This window comes from Prionailurus viverrinus, chromosome A1 (genome assembly GCF_022837055.1).
Source record: "Prionailurus viverrinus isolate Anna chromosome A1, UM_Priviv_1.0, whole genome shotgun sequence".
NCBI lineage: Eukaryota > Metazoa > Chordata > Mammalia > Carnivora > Felidae > Prionailurus > Prionailurus viverrinus.
In genome coordinates, this window is record NC_062561.1 from 235,077,876 (window position 1) to 235,097,259 (window position 19,384).

A 19,384-nucleotide genomic window follows, 5' to 3' on the forward strand; every position below is an offset into this window, starting at 1 on the left:
GGAAAACAATCTTTTCACAACTCTCCTTTGCACCTGGTACTTTCCTGCCCGCGTGTCGTCTCTTGCCTGCCACTGATGTCCCGGCTGCTGCTGCTTCTAGAGAAGTCTCATCGGATGCCCTGCAAGATCTCAAGACCCATCCTTACGCCTGCTCACTGAGGAAACAGGCTTGTCTTCCCCACTACAATCCAACCAGATTCAACTCCCTTCCATACTGATGCAGCTATACGTTTACCGAGGTTCCCCGAAGATGTCAGGGGCCATGGCCTTCACATTCTTGCACAAGCAGACGAACACGCAAGCTTCCCATGATCACGTGAAAAATTAAGTCACAATTCTGCTACCGACACATTACGGGTAGATAAAAGCATTTATACGAATCGTACACCTCTCTGAGACATCCTTTAAATGGCTCAAAAGTTCAGAGCCTCTTACAACTTCATTTATTCCAAGGACAGAAGCGTTAAGGGGTACCAAAGGGGCTGAACCGCAATGAAGAATTAAAGGTGCGATTCAAATGAGACATCACATCGGAGGAGAGGTCAGGTGGTGTGTGTGTCAGACTGCAATGGAACCTCCCGCCAATGAGGTTGGCTAGAGACACTGGGGAGACAGGACCGGCACAGAGAACGCAGTGGCAAGAGCTGCGCGGAAGCCTCAGACGCAAACCAGCCACACGCTGAAATCCCAGCGACCATGCGACGGTGAGTCCGTGGGGAAGGAAAGGGAGCAAGTAACCAGTGAACTACATAAATCCCCTGATGCCATCGCCATGGGAAGGCCCCACTCAGCTCACGTTCTCCAACACCTACTCTATCGCGAGACGATCACACATCAAGGAAGAGCGACAAAAGTCAGACGTCAAGCCAAAACCTGCGCCTGACAACGATGAGGCACCGGGCACTGAGTTATCTTCTAGAAGGATCCGCAGTGCTTTCGAATACCTGGCCCGATGGTGTGACGTCGGTGCACGTTTCACGAGGAACGTTAGGTCTCCGCTAGAAGGGGTAGCACAGCAAATACACCCAGTCCCGTGCTAGGCTGCGACGATGCAAAGACAAGTAAGGTGTCACACCTGTTTTGAGCTGCTCACAGGGTAGCAGAGGTAAGCACCATACATCCTAACCTCCCCTACCTAGAGCGTCCTGCTTTCAGACATCACTCAGTCCCCGGTTGGAAGCCACCGGTCTCTCATCTCCCCAACACGCGATCTCAGAGCCTCCCGCTCAGCCGGGCGGCGTGGAGGGAGGGGAACGTGCAACAGCCAACACCTCTCAGCAGTCTTGTGACTGACGGACAGCACAGTAACTCATCTGCTGAATTTGTTTGCTATCTTTCTCATCCATTTTTATAGGAGAGCTCTGAGGAGTTTTCTTAGATTCTGTGCTGCCTCGCTCCTTTCTGCCGTCAAGGTAATGTCAGCTTCACGAGGCTGAGTTCAGACACATAACATCTCAGTCTTGGGTCTGAAACTTCAGATAACAAAGAAATGATCTTTTATGGAAGGGTTGGTAAATATCGACGATAAAACCACCTGATGATAGTGACGGTGACGATGGTAATGGTGATGATGGTGGTGGTGGTGATGATACAGGACGGCGATGATATGAGGACAGATTATTTACTCTGTACCAAGTGCTGTTCTAAAGCCTTTATATGTAGAGTTCACTTAACCCTCACAATGATCATGAGTACGAGTTACTATTATCACCCCATTTTACCAAGGAGAAATTGAGGCCCAGAGAGGTTAAAGAGCTTGCCTAAAGTTACACATCTATTAAGCAGTGTGGTTAGGAGTAATGTCCATTCAGTTGTATTCCTGACCCAGGTTCGAGTTTAGGAGTAGACATGTCACATTTCTGCCTTGTTTCCTGGTTCTATGTCTTGAGTCAATTTTGATAATTTTCCTGGAAAATTACCCATTCCACTTAAATTTTCAAAGGTAAAATATTCTACATAATATTCTTCTAATTTTACAAGTCTCCTTATTTGAAGCATTTTTTCTTGTCCTTAATGTTATTTTTTTCCCCTCTCTAGATCAGAGTTTTGAAGTGTTGCATGTCTGTTGATCTCAGTGAATGAGCTTTTGGATTATTATTAATGTCTATGCTTTCTGACAGTTCTCTACATAGTTTCTGATTTAAGTTTAAAAATTGCTTCCTCCTTCTTCATGCAAACTTACATTGTCTCTTTCTTGATTGTCACTTATTGCCATTTTTTTGTATTTTATAATAAATGCACTGAAGTACATAAATATTCCTATAAATACTGCTTTAGCCAAATCCTATGGCTTTTGATTTATAGTTACTCATCTTCTTTCTTCTCTAAAAAGTCTGTACTTTCAATTTCCAATTCCTTTTAAAACAAGAATAATTCCAAAGTGTGATTTACAAATTCCACAAGGAGATTATTTTCAGTCTGTCCCTGTTATTTCTAATTTCATTAGATTTGATCGGAGATAGTGGTCTCTTTTATTTCCACTTTGACAATTTATTTTTCTCCTAGGGTGTGATGAATATGATCTACTCCTATTACATCTTATGGATTTCTGAAAATGACACATATTTCCTTTATGCTGGAAACAAAACATGTTCCCTAAAGACATCTATTGTCAGAGCCGGATGAGTTAGTCAAATCCCCAGTGGGTTGACTTAATGGCTCAATTTGGTCTGTCAATTTTAGAATGTATTAATATTTCTGGCTAGGATTGTGGGTTTGTCAATATGTCTGAACATTTTATTTTATTTTTTATTATTATTATTTTTTATTATTTAAAAAAAAATTGTTTTCTCAACGTTTATTTATTTTTGGGACAGAGAGAGACAGAGCATGAACGGGGGGGGGGGCAGACAGAGAGGGAGACACAGAATCGGAAACAGGCTCCAGGCTCTGAGCCATCAGCCCAGAGCCTGACACGGGGCTCGAACTCACGGACCGCGAGATCGTGACCTGGCTGAAGTCGGACGCTCAACCGACTGCGCCACCCAGGCGCCCCTGTCTGAACATTTTAATCGCATCTCTTTATTTATTTCGAAGAGGTGTTGGAGTGCATGAAGATTTATGATTATTAAGTCTTCTTGGTGACTATACCATTGTAAAAGTCTTTTTTTTCCTCAGGCTGAATGCCTTCCACTTGATTCCATATCATCAGAAATTTTTATTCCTGCAGCTTTCTTTTTCCTCTAAGCTGTTTCTCAGAATAGCTGTTTTCCATCCTTTATTTCCAAACTGTCTTGTCTTTTAATTTTAGTGAGATCTCCTGTACCTGGTACACAGGTGACCTTTTGTTTTAGCCTCAATCTTTGAGCCTCTTTCCATGAATAGGACATTTTTATCCACTCAGTTATTAAAATTGGTTAAGATTTGACCGCTTGTCCCACCTTAGTTTCTCGAAATGTTCAGCGGAATTCACAAAAAAGTCAACAGAGTATCAATCTTCTTCTGATCTAAGATTTAAAATATTAATAAATTTAATAGATATACACCTATTAAAACTTTCTATCCAATTATGTGTCAGTGTTGGTAGGGTAGCTTTTCAAGCAATTTTCCCATTTTATTAAGTTGTGAACCTTTCTGGCCTTGAGTAATTTATAATATTCCGTATCTATTATATAATATTATAATATTATATCCATTATATAATATTCCATATCTGTTAATGTCTGTAGGATCTGTGGTGAATCCCCTTTTATTACTTATGTCATTAATTTGTGCGTCCTGTGATGATCTCTCTTTCTTGATCAGTCTTGCTAGTGGCTTAGGAAGTTTTAAACTTTTTCAAAGAACCAACTTTTGGCTTTATTAATTTTCTGTATTGGTTATTTTCTATTATGGATTTCTTCTTCCTTCTTGAACATCTTTTCTCTTCTACTTGATGTGCTCATCTCTTTATGGCTTCCTAAGTCAGAAACTTAAGACAACAAATTTTAGCCCTTTCTTCTTTTCTAACGTAAGTATTTGAAAACTACAGATTCCTCTCTAAATTATTGCTTTAAACTACATCCCCATATCTTGGCATGGTTTTTTTTTTTGATATTCAAAACATCTTCTAATTTCTCTTATGATTTTTTCATTTGACTCATAGGTTCTTCAAAAGCATAAAATCTAATGCTGAGATATTTGTGGATATTTTCGTTTTTATTTTTATTTATATACTTTTTAAATGTTTATTTATTCTTGAGAGAGAGAGAGACACACACAGAGCATGAGCAGGGGAGGGGCAGAGAGAGAGGGAGACACAGAATCTGAAGCAGGCTCCAGGCTCTGAGCCTCCGCACAGAGCCCGACACGGGGCTTGAACCCACGAACCGTGAGATCATGACCCGAGCTAAAGTCTGGCAGTTAATCAACTGAGCCACCGAGGCACCCAGATTGGTGGATATTTTCGATATACACTTTCTATTTCTAACCTGATTTTAGTGTGGTTGGACATCATAGTGAAAGATTTTTTATCTTTTCAAAAGTATTTCAATCTTTACAAATTTGTCGAGATGCTTCTATGGCCTAGTATGTGTTCTGGCCGTGGTCCATGTGCAGCTTAAAATCACATGTATCGGGGGCATCTGGGTGGCTCAGTCGCTTAAGCATTGGACTTCAGCTCAGGTTGTGATCTCATAGTTCATGGGTTCAAGCCCCACATCGAGCTCTGCAGTGACAGTATGGAGCCTGCTTGAGATTCCCTCTCTCTCCCCGCTGTATTGAATAACCAGTTAGTTGTCTTTTAGAAAAATTCACCAAATATCAGCATATAGTCTTTGATACTCTCTCACATGTTTAAGCACGTCGAATGCCGTGCATCTCATCCTGCAGATTCAAGTTTGCTCCCGGCATCATTTCAGGTCAGCCCAAAGAACTTCTGTTAGCATTTCTTACACTGTAGGTTTGCTGCTGAACTCCTTTAGCTTTCTTTCACTTGCAAAATGTCTTTATTTCATCTCATTTTTAAAAAAAGAATAGCTTCACTGAATACTGGATTCAGCATTGGCCATATTTATACCAGTGGTTCTAATCAGGAGTCGGTCATCATTCCCCTCACCCATCTCTAGCTGCAATGTCTTTTTCCTCTGGCTGTATTGAAGGTAGTACCCCCCCCCCCTTTTTTCTTTGGCTTTAGCAGTTTGACCTTAGTGTATCACCTGTGGTTTGCTTTCTATGTATTCTGGTTGCCGTTGGCCAAAGCTCTTGCCTTTGGACGTTAACGTATTTCAATCAACTTGGGGCAATTTGTCACTAAGTATACTGGCAATTTCCTATTGGTCTTCTAATGCCTTTCCGTTCCATCTCCTCAAAATTCCATTCCCCAGATTCTCTGCCAACTGTTTCTAACTAGGTTTGGCCAACGGGAAGTACTGACGGAGCCTGGAAGCTGCTGGGGGAAGCAAGAAGCCTGGGGGTTTCCCTTTCTTACTCTCTATTTAGCAACCATTTTCTCAACAGCCCGCAACTCCTGCCTCCCAGGAGGTCTCGGGTCCCTGGCAGACAGCCCATCCCGCCCTGGTCCCACGAAGGCCTGGTGTGGTTCTAGCCCCTCAGGAAGGTCCGGGAGCCTGCGTTTCTGGCAAGCCACCTCCTCCTGTGTCCTTCCAAACCCAACGATGGCAGCTTCCTCGTCGCTGTTATACCCTCTCCTGTTTGGTTTCTCAGCCCTTCTCTCATTCTGTAAGGGCTTCACTTTATTAAATTACCTTGTGGAAACACCTTAGGCAATTTCTGTTCTTCAGTGGACTCAAAGCCATTAACTAACCTTTTTTCTGGGTACTACCTCATTAGTGGTTAAATGGAAACACAGGAAGGACTGGAGTCAGTTACTTCTCCAAATTTCTTGCTTTTTCCTTTGGGGGGGGAAAACTCCCCGTTGTTCAGTTTTTACTAGAAGTATGGAGAAATAGTTACATTTTTCCACTGGTTATGGCGTATCTGAATTTCCTCAGGAATGGGTAAGTTATTATGGATTGTACTGGCCTCTAGTCAACACATACCTCAACAGAGCCAGTGACTGTTATGGGTTAACCTACTTGTGAAGCAGAGGTGAAATAAAAGATTCCTACACTACCATGACTTTTCGAGGCTCTTGTTTTTTCGATGCATTTCAATTTTGGTTTTAGGAGTAATTATTTTACTATGAAGACAGGTGATAGAGAGTCTGGACATTCAAACAGACATAGTAACGTGAGCCTGAAGGAACCACAGGAGCATTGAAACGGACTCTCGCGTTTTAGAGTCCCCTACCTGGTACAGTGAAGAACCTCAAAGAAGAGCTGGTGGCATTTTTTTTCTGGATGCATCTGATGACCACTACTTTGCTCTTTCTCAAATGTCAGAATTCCCACAGACAGCGGGCTGCTGATAAAGGAAAAGAGTCGTGCTAACACTATCGATTCTCTGTTTTTGCATTGGTGAAATGAATGACAGATCATTAAAGCAGGCACAAGCACTCTTAAGAGTACATTATGACATCAACTACCAACCGTGACTCAAGAAGGAAACAGACATTCTGAATAGGCCTATCGAAGTAAAGAGATGGAATCAGTAATTAGAACAAAACCCAAACCAAAATTTACTTGCAAAGAAAAGTGCATGTCCAGATGGCTTCACTGGTGATTTCTACAAAACACGTATAGAAGGGTTTTTACTATTTTTTCCACAAACTCTTCCAGAAAGTTAAAAGGATGGAACATGTTCTGATTCTGTCAGGTCAGTATCACCTTGGTACCAATATCAGAGAAAGCTATATCACAAGGAAACAAAAACTCAGACTGGCATCTCTTAGAAGTATACATACAAGAACATTGGCAAAATATTGGCAAACTGAATCTAGTCACATATGAAAAAGGATTCTATAACACGACCAAGTGGGCTTTACCTGAGTAATGCAAGGTCGGTGTAATATCTGAAAATCAATCAATATAATACACTACATTAATAAAGGACAAGAAACCCACACGATCGTCTCAGTAGCTATAGAAAAGCATTAGACAAAATCTGAAACCCTTTTATTATAAAAACTCTCAACAAACTAACATTAAAAGGGGATTTCCTTTATCTTGATTAAGGCAACTGTGAAAAACCCACAGATAACATCATACTTAATGGTGAATTACTGAATGTTTTCCTCCTAAGATCATGAACAGGAATATATCTGGGCTATGACTACTTCTATTGAAATTACCCTGAGGCTTCCAGTCGGGGAAGTTAGGCAAGAAAATGAAATAAAAGGCATCACATTGGAAAGGAAGAGGTTATCTGAATTTGTAGATGATATGGTCTGGTACAGAGAACATGATGTCACAGCCCGAGATTCAGACTCAGAGTGGCTCAAACCTGTGGCTGTCCAGTGTTCAAGTTCATAGCACACTGGCATTTGTGTTCAGATGGAAGCACCTGTCATCCCAGGGAACAAGAGATCCCATGAGACAAAGTAATGGCTGGCCAAAAGCTCTTAATTATAATCATTTATCCTGCCCACTCTTTCAAAACCATGCTCAAACTCATTAAACATACCAAGATGTTTGTGTCACATAATCAACTTTAACATTCTAATTGCAAAGCTGTTTCTTTTTTTTTTTCACTTTGAATGACTGATTTATTCCTTTTTTGATGATTTCTTTTTAAAAAAAATTTTAATTTATTTCTTTTAATTTGCATCGAAGTTAGTTAGCACACAGTGCAACTATGATTTCAGGAGTTGATTCCTTAAGGCCTGTTACCCATTCAGCCCCTCCCCCCTCCCACAACCCCTCCAGGAACCCTCAGTTTGTCCTCCATATTTAAGAGTCTCTTATGTTTTGTCTCCCTCCCTGTTTTTACATTATTTTTGCTTCCCTTCCCTTGTGTTCATCTGTTTTGTATCTTAAAGTCCTCATATGAGTGAAGTCAGATGATATTTGTCTTTCTCTGACTAATTTCGCTTAGCTGTTTCTCTTTAATGCACAAGCATACATGATTTATATGCGCCCTGAAAAGCAAACTTGACTCTTCCCTGTCACAAGGCAAAAAGAACTCTGCTTTTTTAGTGATAAGTCTTGACTTTGGCACTTTAATCAAGTGTATTGTGACCATATATGGAAAAGGCTGATTTGAGACAAGGTCCTTTTTCCTTTCTGGTTTTTTTTCTAGTTGGTATATTGCTTGCAGGTGGTCGTGACACGGATGAAGAAACACATTTGCAGACGGGAAAAATCCAGCAGGAATATATATATGTCCCCCAATATCTAAAAGTTATATGAATTGTAAACTATTTCTACAGGTAAATAATGGTATCTTCACCTTGAATTCCATTCAATGGGATGACTTTCATGTCCCTCCTCCCTTGTTGCCCTCACTCCTCCCCGCAAAAACGATGTGGATTCTCCCATCAGTGCCCTGTTTGCACCTGTTATGTGGGGTTCAGGGAGGAGAGTAAGAACTCAGGAAAGAAGGCTTTTCTTCTAACTATAAGTTAGCATGAAGTAATACACATCCCTTTATCTCTCTCTCTCTTTTAAGTGATAGGTGACAGAACTTCAAAATGAAAGGGAATTTGGTAAAAAAAGAAACGAAAAGGAGAAAAGACACTGAAATATTCATCACCATTACAGATCACAGTAGCCTTTCTCTGATGATAGGACTTTGCAGCAACTCTGAGATGTTCTGGCCACTTCAAGTCCTATGATGTGGGAAACGGGAGGAGGCGTTGTTTTTGGCAGAGCAAAAACTTCTACATCACAGCGACAAGAAGGGGTGAAGATTTGAAGTTTAAGACATACTATTCCCCAGAAGGTCCATCTTCTCTTTCTACACTCATTTCTTACGTGAGCCCATCCTAACCAAGGGATTTAAATACTACGTATGTGCTGGGTTTTCCGAATTATGACTTCAACCCTAGCTCCTCCATGAACCCTCCAGGACTCGCACATTCCCTCCCTCCGTGAAGCTCCATCACTTGTCTAAGATACACACACATGTCTTTGATGCCCAGAACTGAGCCCTTGATTCACGTCTCTCCCTGACCTGCCCCTTCCCCAGGATGTTTCCTCCCTGTAAATGGCAACCCCATTTTCCCAATCGCTCAGGCCAAAAACCAAAAGCAGCACCAAAATAAAAATCTCACAGAACTCCGCTTTCTCTTATTCTCCACATCTCATCCAATGGCAAGACTTGTCTCCATCACTCTTCATGAGATGCTCCACAATTTGACCACTTTTTACCACCTGCACTGCTACTCCAGTACCAACCATCATCTTAACTGGGCTTCCTACTTCCAGCCCCCCTCCCCTGCAGCGCAGCAAAAACAATGCTTCTAAATGTAGCCAGATCACATCCTCGGCTGAGAACCTTCCAGGGCTTCCTGGCGCATTATACCTAATGTTCTCCCAGTAGCCTGTGAGAGCCAACACCTGTCTTCACACTGCTCCTCTGACCCCATCCTCCACAGTGCTCACCTGGCTCACTCTCCTCCTTGAACACACCGTGGCTCCTATCATCTAGAACATTCTGCCAGATATCCACATAATTCCCATTTCAATTCACTCGGGCCTCTGCTTTAATGCTATTTAATCAGTGATGCTTTCCCTGATCACCCTCCTTCCAGGGTGCCTGGGTGGCTCAGTCAGTTAAGTGTCCAACTTCAATTCAGGCCATGATCTCACGGTTCGTGAGTTCGAGCCCCATGTCAGGCTCTGTGCCAACAGCTCAGGGCCTGGAGCCTGCTTCAGATTCTGTGTGTGTGTCTCTCTCTCTCTCTGTCCCGCCCTTGCTGGCACTCTCTCTCTCTCAAAAATAAAATAAAAACATAAAAAGAAATGGAAATATCACCTTCCACTGCTCCGTAGTGTTCTACTGTGTCTTATTTTTCTTAAAAGCATATCACCACTGAATTATTGTATGTGTATTTGTTTATTACATTATTGTCACATGTCCTAATAAAATGTAAGTTATATGAGAGAAGAGGCATTTCGGGGGCTCCTGATGCTTTCCTAGCATCTCTCACTGTGCTTGGTATGCGACAGCTCAAAATCTCCTGCTGAATTATTCCACAACTGTTTGGCTGCATGTGTGCTTCTGTTGTGAATTTCTATTTCTATAACAAATGCTCAGAATAGGTATGAAGTAAAGGTACATGGCCTGTTTTATTGAGTGAAAACACGCTCGGTTCCACTTTTATTGTTATCGCTCATTTCTTACCATACCAGTGGCATTCAGCTAACTGCAACACAAATCTGTTTTCATTCCTGGAGAGAACAGAGGTTTTCATGAATTCCATTTTTTTCACGATGGTTAACAATTTTTAGACAGGCCCTCTGTTGTACAGACTGAAGGCTACAAATTCTAGCTTCCCTTGGAGCCAGGTTTGAGCATGTGATTAAGATCTGCCTTGGGTTATAAACCAAAGGGTCATGAGGTAGCTGCTGGGAAGTTTCCTCAAGAGAGGGCAGTAATGAGTGTTTTATGCCCTCTGCTTCTGAGTCTGTTCCTCCATCAGGTTGCTCAGAATGTGTGTTGCCATCTTAGAGAATGAAGATGAGGAACAAAGTCTAATGAAAGTAGGAATGTGTGCTGGAGGGATCCAGGCCCCCCAAAGAACCCAAAGGACAGAGCACCATACTGCCTCTGGCCTTTTATTAGTGGGGAAGAAATTAAACTGCTAACTCACATTCAAGCTACTCACTGTGGGTATTTTCTTACTTTCAGATGACCTGAATCCGCAGCTGGGTATCGTTCATCTCCGTAAAAGCCGTAGGGTTCATTTATCTTGGACCGTGAGAATGATCTCCCTCCCCATCCCCTCTTTCCTCTTCCTTCCTCCCTCCCTTCCTTCCTTTCTTCCTTACTTCCATTTTTCCTTCCTTCCTTCCTTCCCTCCTTCTTCCTTCTCCGTGCATCCCTCTTCTCCCCCTTCCTTTCATTCCTCTAAGATTCATACCCACTCATGGGGAGGAGTTTGGTGTCATAGTATCCAATATTTGAGCCCACCAAAGAAAAAGTTCACTTTTTTTTGAGAGAGCATGTGAGCAGGGGGGGAGAGAGGGAGAGAGAGAGGATCCCAAGCAGGCACCACACTCAGTGTGAAGTGTGACAAAGGGCTCAATCTCATGATCTTGGGATCAGGACCTGAGCCAAAATCAAGAGTTGGATGCTCAACCAACTGAGCCACCCAGGCGCCTGAAAATCAAATCTACTTTCAATGGACATGAATGATTCTACCATTAAACTTCCTCCAATTTTTCTTTTCCTTCTTGGAGATAAAACCAAAATGAAAGTGACTCTTTTGAAACGAGTATTAAAGAATTAATGAGCACTGATTACTGAAATGAGTCATGGAATAATTATCAAAGAATCTCAATAGAAATAATAGATCTCACATATTTAAGTTTATAATTTTGCTACTAATTTTGCTTAAGTAAAATACCACTATTCTTAATTTAACTTGGGCTAATGAAACACACTGATATTTAACTAACCTTTATTAGGAAAAAAAACATTCTTATTGTAACAATTGCCTATGCCTGGTTTAATGTATTTAGTTTGGAAGATAAGATTAATGAAACTACTAAAAATTGCAAAAACAATTCAGGCTTGATCATTTTTGGTCTTTGAAAGCAGCTTACATTTCTGATAAAGTTATTATATACGGCAGACAGAAATGAGAGACTCAGCCTAAAAAAGAGAAGCCAATTAATAATTTAATTACAACTATTTAAATTCTGAGACTAGAGCCAGATTCAAGAGTACGTGCCAAAGAGGGATGACATAAGGCAAGGCCCTCTTTTAGGCCAAATCTTCCCCCTTACTGATCCCTTCAAGGTCACAAATTCCTCTACTGTTAATTACTCATGCACTCATTCATTCCTTCATTCATTAGTCATTTTTGTCCTTTTTTCAAAAAATATGAGGTAGTTTCCCCAAAATAAAACAGAAAAAATAAGAGGTCAGTGCATTAATAAATAAATGAGGTCATATTAGAAGTGAGAAGCATCATTATCCCAATGAAAATTCTTCATAAAGTATAACAAAATTATTATTTTTAGATAGATAAACTCATTATCAAGGAAGAGAAAATACTAAATACACAGAGAGTATTTAAAAGCAGAGTGTGTAGGGGTATTGACGAAAAACAGCCCAGGAGGAACCAGGGGCTTATACGTGCCTTGGAGTGTGAGATTTAATGTCTATTCTACACAAAGCAGGGATGCTCTCAGGCATTTTATTGAAGGGAAATTGGAACTGAATTCTTGAATAAAGTCAGAAGCCATGAAGTGCTATCCTACCAAGAAATAGGAAACAAAAACTATGCCCACCAGGCTGATAATTTTCAGGAAAGTTGACTGACTAGGGTGATGAGTCGAAACAGAGTCATCCTAAAATGAGATCCAGGCTAAGGGGTTAGTCAAATGCACTAACCCCTTGTGTAGTGAAGGGACTTGGACCTTGAACTTACTTTAACAAAATGCTTTGACTTGAACTAGTGAACCCCAGAGACAGCTTGTGGAGACTGAAAAACGTATCGTAATAATGCCTTTGCAACTCAGAGTATGAGATCACCATGGACCCAAACCCTGGATGCTGGTGAGCTCACAGTTAAAATTACATACAATCCAAGGAGGCATGTCACTATGAGTCAAAAGATAGATCACACAGCAGAATTCATGCATTTATACACCACCACAACAGAATGAAGGAAGTGCTATTTTCATGCAATATATTTATGATACTAATAAAGGAAAAGAAAAAGGAATCCTTAGGTAAAATACAGAATTATAAACAAATTCAGATTTTAAAAAGAACAAATAGACTTCTTAGATATAAAATAATCATTGAAATTATACACGCGATGTGGATGAGGAAATCACCAGAATGACTACAGCACAATGAAATAAAGAAGTGTAAACTTGGAGGAAAAATTCTAAGACCCAGTAAACATAATGAATAACACAATATACAATTAGTAAGATTTCAGGAGGAAAAAGTAAGGATAGAAGAATACATAAGGTGATAATGTTAGAACTTCCAAGAACTAAGTAGAAATATGAATCTTGAGATTGAAAAATCACACCTAGTCACTCAGGTAAATAAGAACAAATATACATTGGGAAATAATATAGTGAAGTTTGCAGGGGGCTGGGAAGCACACATGGAGTAAAGACAAATTATCTAAAAAGGAATATAATGGGATTGACAGAAAACATTTCATTAGCAACAACAGCTGCTGAAATTGATGTGATATCATCATCATAATAGTAAGGGAAAATGAGTTAACTTAGAATTTTATACCCAGTTAAACTACTATGGAAGAGCAAATGTGAAAAAGGTAGGTAAAAATATTTTAATATAAAGAAAAAAGTAGGTGCTAATGCTACCCACAGACCTTAATAAAAGAAGTAATAAATGATATATATCAGCAAGAAGAGAAACTTGAAGAAATAACTTTTTAAAAGATGGTGAAATAAATAAAGGGATTTAAGAGTATACCAGGAAAGGAGGCACCTGGGTGGCTTAGTTGGTTAAGCATTTGACTTCAGCTTGCAGTTTGTGAGTTTGAGCCCTGTGTCAGGCTCTGTGCTGACAGCTCAGAGCCTGGAGCCTGCTTTGGATTCTGTGCCTCCCTCCCTTTCTGCCCCTAACCCATTCGTGCTCTCTCTCTCCCTCTCAAATAAGCATTAAAAAAAAAAAAGAGTACACCAGATAAGCACTGACAAATGTGTATAATTTTTGAATGATTATATTGTACACCTGAAGCTAATATGACAGTATGTTAATTATGCTTTAATTAAAAAAAGGCATTGATGGGGCACCTGGGTGGCTCAGTTGCTTAAGCATCGGACTCTTGATTTCAGTTCAGGTCATGATCTCACAGTTTGTGAAATCCAGCTCTGCCTCAATTTCTGTTCTGATAGTGCAGAGCCCGCTTGGGATTCTCTCTCTCCCTCTTTCTTTGCCCCTCCCTGCTTATGCTCTCTCTCTCTTTCTCTCTCAAAATAAGTAAATAAACTAAAAAAAAAAATTGATGAAGAAATAAGCTGGTAAAGGACAAGAGCAAATCTAAATCAATACTGACTATAATTATCTGGAACAAAATCTCTAAGAAATAATTATGTAGAAGATACAATGATTAACTTCAGAATATATTGAATGAAAACTGTATGTTATATACATACAGTTATATACATATGTGGTTATGTAAGTACATACAGTTTAGATATGTATGCTGTATATAACTATGTGTGTGTATGTATGTGTGTGTGTATATATATATATATATATAGAGAGAGAGAGAGAGAGAGAGAGAGAAGAGAGAGAGGACACATATGCACAAGGAAGAGAGAGAGAGATATTAACTAGTAAAGGAAAAGAACAGAACAAAGAAAACTGAATCAATCCTTTAGAAGTTAGGAAGTGGGGAAGTACATCAAGAAAGGCAAGGTAATTGAAATGTAAGATGGCAGAAGTGAGTCCACATACACCAGCAATAAAATCAAACACAAGTGGAATGAAATCACATTAATACCGAAAAAATATCAGATCAAATAAATAAAAACCAAAATAAAAATCGATGCTGTTCACAGGAAGTATACCCAAACAATAACGGCTTCAAGATCACAGAAACTTATCTACAGTAAACATATCATAGGATCAAATTTGTACCGCCTGGATCGCGTGCACATGCATGTTTATTGTTTTACGCTCTGTACTTTTCTGTATCTTTGAAATACTTCACAAGAAGAATCGTTTAAAAAGAAAGAAACATGAGGACACTAGCATGAAAATAAGAGGGCATTATAATACAACATAAACATAATATAATATAAATGTAATACGAAACAAGCACCGAAAGTTCCAGTCTCCACTCTCCCTCAGTGGAGCCCGCGGACCTAGCCTGAGCTCTCCAACTGCCAACACAAAGAGGGAAGTGCAAACCAGCGCCGATTTCAAAATGTTCCGGCTCAAAATCCAACTTGTTGCTCAAGAGAAACCCACTAATAATTGGTGATGATGCCCGAGACAACGAACTTCTGTGGATCCTCTTAAAGATACAGCACAACAGAAGAGAGGTAAGAAAAGAAATGCAGAGACAGAAGACATCTCCCTGCTGCTCTCTGAAAAGTGCAATCCCACAAATTATTTTCCTTGGTCCCTGGAAGTTTCTGGCTTCTTTGGCATCATCTTTTAAAGTGTCCCAGTAGTGGACTGCTGGGTCATAGGGTAGATCTATTTTTAATTGTTTGAGGAACCTGCATACTGTTCGCCAGAGTGGCTGCACCAGTTTGCATTCCCAACAGGGCTCTGGGGTTGCTTTTTCTCAAAGAAAACAAACCAGATTAATTTGAAAAGATGTACACAGCCCTGTGTTTACTGCAGCATTGTCTACAACAGCCAAGATACAGAAACCGCCCAAGTGTCCATCGGTAGATGAAGGGAGAAAGATGTGATACATATACAATAGAGTGTTATTCATGCATAAAAAAATCTTGCCATTTGTCACAACACGGATGGAGCTAGAGGCTAAGTAAAATAGGTCAGTCACAGGAAAACAAATACCATATGATTTTACTCCTATGTAGAATTTAAAAGACAAAACAAACTAACAACAACAAAAAAAAGAGACCAAAAAAATAGGCTTAAATACAAAGGACAAACTGGCGGCTGTCCAGGGGAAAGTGGGGGATGGGCGAAATGGGGGAAGGGGATTGAGTACACCTAGCGTGATGGGCACTGAGTAATTACAGAGTTGTGGAATCATTATGTTGTGCACCTGAAACTCATAGAACACCGTATGTCAGTTATTCTTGAATAAAAATAAAGAAAAAACCCCAAATGTATACTACGAAAAAGCATTACTTTGCATAGTACGAAAACGGATGGTTGAAAAAGAAAAAACGTCCTAGTCACTTTTCTTTCTCCTAATTCCTTCCAGTGAGTGATAAACCCTGTCTTAATTATGATATAGAAAATATAAAAAGTACTCATCCAATAGGAAAATGCAGAAAAATGAAAGAATTTTTCTACTTAACAGTAAAAATAAGAGCCCACTTCCCTTGGTAATATTTGTTTCACCTATATACTTTTTTAATGCCCTTCGGCTCTATCAGTCAGTAAGCTTTTTTATGCTTTAATTAAAAAAAGGCATTGATGGGGCACCTGGGTGGCTCAGTTGCTTAAGCATCGGACTCTTGATGCTTTTTTTTTTTGTGCAGGCTCCGTTTTCTCTCCCACGCGGCACAGACCTGGAGCTCAGAAGCAGCTTAATTTGTTACTTTTTCAGAATGGGAAATGGATGTGTTGACATGGGGAACTTTCACGGAAGATTCTGTAAGCCCAGTAGAAGAGCTCATTTGGCCCTTGTATTTCAACGCGAATTTATGGGGGGTTGGGGAGGGAGGGAAAGTCACTAGGAACCTCTTCTAAAAGGAGGCAGACAGCTTGGAACGTGCATGTGTGAGTTATACTGTGACTTGTTATTACTTCCATAAATGCCTTCGTATTGGCTTAGGGCCCGGAAGAACGTCCTCTGGGGTACAGAGGGGAAAGGCAGGTCATTTCTCTCTAGTTTCCGCAACACCCTCATGAGACAAAATGCAGTTCAGTCTCGGCAAGTCAAGTTGCCCACAAATGCTGCTGAAGTTGGATGCAAACACGCAACTAGATCAGACTAGGTTGAAAACGGTTGCTTTGGCTTTTACAAAATTGCGACAAGCAGTAGAAGATTTGTCTTGAAAGTTTCTACATCCCCAATTATTGACAAACGGACAAGAGTTTTGTTTTCTTCTTTTCTCTTAGACCAGAGAATGAGAACGAATCCATCACTTCAGAGACAGTTGATTGACTTGTGTTGCACTCAGTAAGAAGGTGCGAGAGAAAGGCAATGTAGCAATCCCAGGCGACTGGATTTTCACCAACAGATGGGACCAGAATGCCACCCCGAAGTGCGAAATCTGGCTTGCTCAGTTTCTCCCCTCTGTCCCCAGGTGTCTCCTGGGAGAGGTGAGCTGGACAGTGACCCTATAACAAGCTGAAAGGGTGGCAGAGGGTGGACTTCAGGAAGAAGAAGGTAGAATCAGAACGGACAGGTACGTAAAGTGTGCTCAGAGTGGGTGTTGTCCTTTTAATACATAACGACGGTATTTATTCATTAGAAACAACATCTAGACATTTATCTCTTTCCGGGTAAAGTTTCTTGGGCTACGTTTCTTACACTGGGCACCAGACTAATACGGAAATCAAAGTAAGAAGGTTAAATTTATTTTTTTAAATCCCTATAAATAGTGAATCGATACGTCCATTTTGAAAATCCAGTATTATTGTAACTAAGCATGACACATGGGAGCCACTTAGCTTCACTGCCCCCTCCCCGCGTTCCCTCTGTTTGGAAATCTGCATCCTCTCTTATCCTTTGGTATAAGTAGCTCTGGTAGAAAGGTGCACCCAGTGAGAGTCCCAGTGGAGAACCACATGTACTTACTTGGGTAATACCAGAATCTGCACGATAAAAATGCAGAACAATATGAGACACGCGCAGGTCACGTAATACTTGAACGCTGGCAGTGCGGTGGCTCGGTACTGAGGGGACAAGAAGGAAACCATGAGTGACATTCTCTGGGAGGGGCTGAAACAATCAGCCAGCAGCCTACCTGTACCTGTTTTCATGTATCAGACCCCTAAGTTATGATGTGCCGAGAAACAAGCCGGGGACACAGCCGTTCATCGCTGGCAGTGAGTGCTTCCTCCCTCCAGCTGGGCTGTGAAAGCGCTTCTCCCCCCCAAACCAGGATTTTTATGAGAAAAACTGACCAGCAAGGAAAGGCAGCACCTGACCACAGGGACCAGTGAGGGAACTGGTGGCATCACTGTGAGCGTGCAGGTGCGCGGGTCCCCTTGCGGGTCTCATGTCCACAGCTATGGGGGAAAGCAGGCGACTGTCCACATATTTTACTTTTGAAGCGTACTGCGGACATGCAGTTTGCTCATTTGATTTACTTTAGTGTTTTATGTTTACTATTTATCTCAATGCTACTCAGGGCCAGTGAGGAACTCTGCAAGACAGAGAAGGCCGGTGGGTTTTGTTCTAGGTCTGTGACCATTCCGTTTGCTTGTGTGCACCTGGCTGATGGAATCTTCTCCTGCAATGACTGGGTTCACATGGCTTTCCGTAACATCCAGGGCCATACGCTGACCAGGGTAGCTGTCCGCCTGGGACCCCCTGCTTGAGTTATGCAGAGAAAAGCCAGCCAGCACTGCACTCATAATGGTGGTAGCGATCTCTGTCACATATAGCCCTGACGATGGCGTGACCGGCACTCTAAATGCGTTACACGCACCAACTCATTTAATCCTTACCACCGCCTAAGGAATGAACTATTATTGTCCCTATTTTTGGGTGAAGAACTTCAGACCAGAATGGCTGGTTAACATTCTTCTTTTTTTTTTTTAATTTTTTTTTAACGTTTTTTATTTTATTTTCGAGAGAGACAAGAGACAGAGCGTGAGCTGGGGAGGGGCAGAGGGAGAGGGAGACACAGAATCGGAAGCAGGCTCCAGGTTCCGAGCTGTCAGCACAGAGCCCGACGCGGGGCTCGAACCCACGAACTGTGAGATCATGATCTGAGCCGAAGTCGGCCACTTAACCGACTGAACCACCCAGGCGCCCTCTGACTAGTTAACATCCTCAGGGAGACACAGCACATGGCAAAAATTGGGACAGACTCCCAAACCCAGGGTCCCAACCACCAGGCTCTACTGCCTCACAAAAGAGGGTATTCTCATAAAATTAAAGGAAAGAGCAGTTTTTGTGCCCACGCTCTTGAAACCTCCTGGCAATACCGGCAGGTTGCATTCACCATATCTGCATAGATTGTGCCCAAGTCGTGGGAAGTTCGAGTACACGTGGCTTGGGTTGAGCTGTGGGGTTTCAGTGCGGGACGATGGGTGTCTGGGTGGTCTACTGATGTTTCTCTTGCTTTATGTATTACTGCCTTTGTCCCCATCCTCCTGGCCAGAAGAGCAGGCTGGGGGGAGGTGGACAGGAAGGGAGCTTACATCCCAATGGCATCTACAATTTGCCTCAACGTTGGCTTCTACAAATAGGCACACAGGGAGAATGTTCAGCAAGAACTGTGTTTTAAGATGACGATCGCCTTCTGTTTACTTGAATATTTTACTTGTGACTTAACAGGATAATTTACACGATGGTGAAGAAGCGATATTCACATAATTGCCTAAGTGTGATTACATTTTTGCACTCGCTTGCACCCTTGTCTTTCACCTTCTTTTGGGCTGTCAAGATATGAATTGGAACTTCCTTGTGGTATTAGTAAGGGAAACGGACCTGAATCAGGCAGGAATCATTTCGCATTTAAACGATAAGTAACCATCAGTATCTGTTCAAGTTATTCAAGGATAAAATGGTCGATAG

General features: G+C 41.3%; 1 protein-coding gene across 5 annotated transcripts in view; it reads right to left on the minus strand.

The window, feature by feature from the left end:
- Window positions 1–19,384, minus strand: part of ADCY2 (adenylate cyclase 2) — a 415,111-nt gene that overhangs the window by 79,762 nt on the left and 315,965 nt on the right. For all 5 annotated transcript variants that reach the window (XR_007154128.1, XM_047867851.1, XM_047867840.1 and 2 more), the window contains one exon: window positions 17,435–17,532. Coding sequence is in view for 4 of the 5 variants with exons in the window: in XM_047867851.1 (XP_047723807.1) it covers window positions 17,435–17,532 (98 nt within the window). In the remaining variant the exon portion in view is untranslated. The remainder of the gene's footprint in view (window positions 1–17,434; window positions 17,533–19,384) is intronic.